We start from the raw sequence: 7,059 nt of genomic DNA, 5'->3' as shown, positions 1-7,059 counted from the left end.
AACCCACACATGAAGATAAGTCTTATTATTTTCATGTCATATGTGAAATCTGTAATTACAACATTATATTGATATTGTGCATTATGTGAAAATAGAGGATGTGCCAGAGAAACATAACATTGCTCTCAGATCTTAATTATCCATGTTAATAGAGGTGAGCATTGGTAGAGGTGTATATAGATTCCAGATCAATATAAATCATTTATATTTATTCCATTGTGACATATATTTCATAATATTTTGCATGCTCATATATGTCTATATGTCTATATGTGTTTGTGTGTATCACAAATTTATTTTCATAATTATGCTTTTTTCTAAGGCTATTTTTAAAAATTCTAGTTTGCATTTCATGTACATATAGCAGTAGAGGTGGTTGGTGAGATGTAGCTTGAAATTCCTCATTTGGTAATAATGTTAATTCAATAGAAAAATAGGCTTGATTTAATTTTTTTAATTTATTTTTTTAAGTAGGCTCAAAGCCCAATATGGGTCTTGAACTCACAACTTTGAGAGCAGAGGTGCTCTACTGACTAAGCCAGCCAGGTGCCCCTAAAATAGTCTTGATTTAAAAAATAAGTTTATGTAGCAGTGGATACAGAAGGGTGAAAAAGTAACTGGTTATTAAAACTGTGATTTTGATATTTAAGTAATATATTGCTCAACCAAGGACACAGTTTTCCCACATTTTAGCAAGTTGGTGTCACTGTTTCTTTTTTTAACAAGAAATACCAGGCCTAAAATATCATATATGCATATTTTTAAGCTCTCTAGATAATTCTGAAAACCAGAAATTTGGGGTATCATTAACATAGGTGATCAAGCAGCAACTAAATAGTTGTTCAATGATGATCAGTTTCCCTACACCACTTCTCTAGTGTAAAATGAAATTAAAGTTTGGATAATCTCTTTCTTGTCTTTGCAAGATCATAGTATGATTCTGTCTGGGAAACAAAATTCTGACCCTCCCCTTCCTCCTCTTATATCTATGAGCAGATTTAAGATATAAAGTAAGACTTCCTATTTCTTGATTTAAAGGACACCTTTTTGATCAAGGACTCCTACATTTTGACAGTAAACTTACTAATGTCTTTGGAGGGTTTTATTTGCACATAAATATCCTGGAAACTTCTGTATGGAAAAGAATGTGGTAATTTTAATAATGTCAATATACCAATGTAAACAATCTTTATTTTCAGATCATTGGTAGAGGTATAGGTTTACAGGGGGATTGTAGGAATGGGGTTGGACCATTGAATTTTAAACTTTTGACTAATATTGACAATGGAAATCTGCCATAAGGAAAGGAAAAATTGTTACTTGCAAAAGAAATTTACATATTAAAAAGGAATTTGGGAATGTTTTCTACATCAATTAAAGCTGTATAGTTTACATTTGATATTTCTAAAATATTAGGTAAATGATTGATCTTGCTTAGGCCTTTACATGAAACTAGCGAGTGTTATGAATTATTATTTTTCCAGATTGAGAATTTGAGGATAACAAACCTTGTTAGCTTAAAACAATTTAGTGATAATTCCAGGAAGAGAAATTAGGAAATAGGCATGCCAGTTCTTACTGCATACTTTGTTCTTCATATAACATTTTATTTTTTCAAATGTCCTAAAGTCAATATACAGACCATTTCACTTGATGGATGAATAACCAAAATCCAATAGCCTGGTGTGTAGTCAATTCAGTCTATTCATCTTTAAGGATTGATTTGGATATTGACATTGCTAATAAAACTCTCTGAAAATTAGTAATTAATGTGGCTTAAAATGCAACAAAGAATGCCTTATGTGGGCCATTTCATCCCATAATAAAAATAAGTACTCTTTTATTAATGTATTTGGAAATTTCATATACAGAAACAGAATAGGTTTAGTCTTATCTTCCCACTGACATAGATTTGCCATTGCTTAATTGGCCTTTTGCAAAATGCTTGAACTGTCAAAGTCAATTCAAAATAAGTCAGTCCAAGAAAGACAACTACCATATGATTTCACTCATAAGTGAAATTTTAGAAACAAATAAAGAAAAAAAGAGACAAACAAAAAAACAGACTCTAAAATATAGAGAACAAACTGGTGGTTACCTGAGGAAGTGGGTGGGGGGATGGATGAAATAGGTGAAGGGAATTAAGAGTACACTTATGATGAGCACCAAGTAATGTATAGAATAGTTGAATCACTATATTGTACACCTGAAACTAATAAAACACTGTATGTTAATTATACTGGAATTAAATAAACAAGCAAACAAATAAATTGAGAAAAGAAAAAAAGTTGATTCTATAGATGTCAAATAAGATGATGATATTTGCTCTAGTTCTATGAGGGAAATAATATAAGACAAAATTCTAAATATTGAAATTCTATTCTAATAGCTCCTTACATAGGCAAAATATGAATACTGTCTATACAAATATGCATTAAACTTCATTTATTTTTTTTATTTCTGGAATTCAAGAAAGAAAGCCTAAACCCAAAGCTACATCCATAACTAGCATTTTATTTATTTTCCTAGTTTTATTATTTTTATTTTTATTTTTTTAAAGATTTTATTTATTTATTTGAGAGAGAGAGAATGAGAGACAGAGAGCATGAGAGGGAGGAGGGTCAGAGGGAGAAGCAGACTCCCTGCCGAGCAGGGAGCCGAATGCGGGACTCAATCCTGGGACTCCAGGATCATGACCTGAGCCGAAGGCAATCGCTTAACCAACTGAGCCACCCAGGCGCCCTATTTTCCTAGTTTTATTTGCTTAGGCAGCTTAATAGAGTATTTGAAGATCCATGTAGTAACTGTAATTGTACCTAATTACATAATAATAGAATTATATTTAACAATTGTATTTATAGCATTTATAACTTTAATTTCTTAACACCCCCAAACTGTAAAATTTTCTGAGCATATCATAATGCACATTTGCAGAAAACATTTCTTAAAGGTCAGGAATCTTATTATGGTTTTGTATATCTTTGCTCTCATTTTGGAGACAAATGGAGTAGTCTCATTTATTTTTCACTTTAAAGTGACAATTATTATTTCCTTCAACCAACGTTTCTTTCTTTTTTAAAAAAATTCAATTAGCCAACTTTTAGTACATCATTAGTTTCAGATGTAGTGTTCAATAATTTATCAGTTTTGTATAACACCCAGTGTTCATCACATCACTTTCCCACCTTAATGACCATCACCCAATTACTCCATCCCCCCACCTACCTCCCCTCCAGCCACCCTCATTTTATTTCCTATAGTTAAGAGTCTCTCATGGTTTTTCTCCCAATTATTATTTTCTTCAACCAACATTTCTTAAAGGATTACTGGACACATAGAAGAGGTGATGAATTAAGTGCCATCCTTATCCTCAAATTCAAGGAGTTCATACCCTACATTAGTAATATTCTTTAAAATTTGATCAGTAATATATATGAAACCATATATATACATATATGTGTGTGTTATATATATATATATATAATGCCCTAAAGCTTTTGGCTTAAAGATGCTATATATTGCTTCTAAACATTATGCCTTCAGTCAGCTGGGTCTAACATACACAGACATGCTCTTTGATCTCACTTTAAATTCATGACAACTGATGTCAATGATATACTATGGTAATTTCATGAAAAAAATATACCAAATATAATCATTATAGTATTACATGAAGAAAGATTGAAGTCACCATTTTATATAAAAAATAATTACAGCTCTAACAATTCCCTGAGAATGTTTCCATGCACCAATGGATCTAACAATTCTGACTTAATCATAGTGGCTTTTATTTCACTTACTTAACTATAGAGAACAAACTGATGGTTACCAGACAGGAGGTGGGTGGGAGAATGGGTAAAATAGATGATGGGGATTAAGGAGTGCACTTGCTGTGATAAGCACTGGCTGTTGTATGAAAGTGTTGAATCACTATATTGTACACCTGAAACTAATATTACATTGTATGCTAACTGGAATTTAAATAAAAGCTTTAAAAAATAAATTTAAAGACAATTAGGTACAGTGACAATTTTCTTTCTAGCATTAATTTTGTTTATGTTGTCTATTTTTAACTTTTTCATATACTTTAGGTATAACACTGATTTTGCAATGCTAACATTTCTTCTCAATCTTTTGCTTGCTTTCTAGTTGATCTTCTGACTATACAATGTCAGAAATCAGATTTAGCAATCTCAGCTGGGATCAAGTTATAATACTGGATCAAGTGTTAGATGAAGTAATTCCAATTCATGGAAGGGGGAATTTCCCCACACTGGAGGTAAAACTAAAAGATATCATTCAAGTTGTGAAAGATCAATTGATAGAGCAAGGAATTATTGTTAAAGATACCCGACTGAATGGTTCCACAGCAAGTTATATACTTGCAAGCCACAGTGGAATCAGCTATAAGGATCTAGATGTTATTTTTGGCATTGATCTACCAAGTGATCAGGAATTTCAGGTTGTTAAGGATGCAGTTCTTGGTTGTCTACTTGACTTTTTACCAAAAGGTGTAAAAAAGGAAAAGATCACCCTAAAGATCATGAAAGAGGCTTATGTGCAAAAGATGGTCAAAATTTGCAATAAGCACGATCGTTGGAGTCTCATTTCTCTTTCAAACAATACTGGAAAGAATGTAGAGCTAAAATTTGTGAATTCACTCAGACGACAATTTGAATTTAGTGTTGATTCCTTTCAAATTGTTTTGGATCCCATGTTAGAATTCTACAGTGACAAAAATGCTAAACTAACTAAAGAATCCTATCCTGTTGTGGTAGCTGAAAGCATGTATGGAGACTTCCAAGAAGCAATGACACATTTGCAATACAAGCTTATATCTACTAGAAAACCTGAAGAGATTAGAGGTGGTGGCCTTCTGAAGTACAGCAACTTGCTGGTTCGTGAATTTAAGCCAGCTTGTGAAGCAGAAATGAAGACACTGGAACGTTATATGTGTTCTAGATTCTTCATTGATTTTCCTGATGTAGTAGAACAGCAAAAGAAGATTGAATCGTACCTCCATAACCATTTCATCGGTGAAGAAAAGAGCAAATACGACTACCTTATGACCTTGCATGGAGTTGTGAATGAAAGCACTGTTTGCCTCATGGGTCACGAAAGGAGGCAGACACTCAATATGATCACCCTTATGGCTTTAAAAGTACTTGGAGAACAGAATATACTACCCAATACAGATAATGTAACTTGCTTTTATCAGCCTGCTCCATACTTTGCTACTGAGGGAGGGTACCCTACTTATTATGTAACATCTGGACCACCACCTATTTTCTTTCAGCCATACTACCCACTGCACTTTCATGTGCCAAATGGTATGGTTTAAAAACAAACACACACACATACAACAGAAACTTTGCTTTAATTAAACACCTCATAAAGCAAGTTTCCAAAATCCATAAAATTTAAGATCTATTTTTATTTTTGTGTAGTTACCAACTATTTTCCATCAATTATATACAATTTCATCTATGAACTGGCCACTTTAAATGATTTTCAAGTGTTATTGATTAGCTATAATAACTTTCAAATGTTGTGGACCACTTAAAATGATTTTCAAATCTTACCAAGTCTTAAGTAAGACTTTCAAATTTGCTCTGAAAAATACATTACAGACACCTGTACCTTTGATTAAAATATAAAAGAACAGACTCATATTAAGATCCAAAGGTACAGTAAAGACAAGTGCCACCATTTTTTTATTTGATCAATTCCTTTGTTTCATTCACTTCATTTTTTTTCTACTGAATATTACCATCAATGGATTTTCAATACTTAACAAAAATACCTAATTTCAAAGACAAGAGATTCAGAAGAGATTAAAACTCCGGACTTTACAAGCACTTATTTTGTTTTCCAGTTAAATTGGGTTAGACAAAAAATTCTACTATGGTTTGAAGGAACACTGAAAAAACTGGTTCTGAAAAACACTGGACATTAGTAATTTGTCAACTATCAAATAAATTAGTTAATTTGTTGATCTGAAGAATAACACCATTCAGCTGTAAAACCAATACTGCAATCACTTTTATAGGTGTCTTCACTTTCCCCCCTAAATAAGTTGAAAAGAATGAAAATGACCAACTCTGAATGTGAAAATTTTCTATCATCTGTCAGACACTCTAAATGGCAAATAGCGAAAAAAAAAAAAATGGTATTTACCATTTTCATGACCTATTCTGTCTAACATCTTAATTATATCTGGAGACATTCAGTGTTAGTAAGTGAAAATATTTTCATTATTGCTAAATGGAGTATTTTTTTTTCATTTTGCTCTTACCAAACATCAATTTCTAACATGCCACTCAAGTGCCTCCTCATGTGAGTTTTTGCATAATACTATAACTTATCCAACAATTGCTTATGCTCATCAGGTATCTGAATATTTACTCACTACATCAAATATGCTACTAGCAAATCTACCAGTGGAATTAAAACAATATTTTCTTCCCATAATGAAGAAAATAATTCATGACCAATATTAACTGAGATGACAGAAGGGGAACTGTCCTGAATGGATATAGATAAGACCATCAGAAAACATCGTCATTTTAACTTGCTTCTGATTTTTTGTTTCCATCTCAGTTTTCATTGACCATCACGACTTTTTTCATCACAGCATGATCCAAAAGGCGTATTCTGAGAATTTGTCACTTATAAACTGTGCTTAATCTCTCTTCTCTATATTACAGTACTGGACACAAGAAGTACATAAAATATAACATTTTCAAATAACCAATATTTCTGAGATGTTTTATACCACCACATCACTGGCCATCTGTGTATTTTTAAAGAATTATATTTAAAATATTTTATGTGTATATATACACATGCACATATTTATCAAGCATACAGCTCTGAAGCTTTTAAACATTATATGTATCCACCTTCTTGCTTGGGACAAATAAAGAATTTATAAATACCATATTAAAGAGAAAGTTCAGTAATCTATTAACATAATGAACATATTGGCTAAAAAATAATTGATCTTTCTGCAGTAAAATACAATCTTTAGTTTTCTGTTAGTGGGAGTGCTTGCATATA

The 7,059-nt window shown here is 32.0% G+C and overlaps 1 protein-coding gene across 1 annotated transcript; it reads left to right on the top strand.

Moving 5' to 3' along the window:
- The first annotated feature begins 4,168 nt into the window (after positions 1 to 4,168).
- Positions 4,169 to 5,341, top strand: TENT5D (terminal nucleotidyltransferase 5D). The gene has a single exon (XM_006726912.1). It carries the CDS (start codon positions 4,169 to 4,171, stop codon positions 5,339 to 5,341), a length of 1,173 nt encoding a protein of 390 aa, XP_006726975.1.
- The last annotated feature ends 1,718 nt before the right edge of the window (positions 5,342 to 7,059 follow it).

This window comes from Leptonychotes weddellii, chromosome X, assembly GCF_054177405.1.
Source record: "Leptonychotes weddellii isolate Sample4059 chromosome X, ASM5417740v2, whole genome shotgun sequence".
Classification (NCBI taxonomy): domain Eukaryota; kingdom Metazoa; phylum Chordata; class Mammalia; order Carnivora; family Phocidae; genus Leptonychotes; species Leptonychotes weddellii.
Note: the sequence above shows the minus strand (reverse complement) of the source record. Positions and strands in the feature narration are given on the sequence as shown.

Coding starts and splice junctions, on each gene's coding strand:
- TENT5D (XM_006726912.1), top strand. CDS start 4,169: ATGTCAGAAATCAGATTTAGCAATCTCAGCTGGGATCAAGTTATAATA.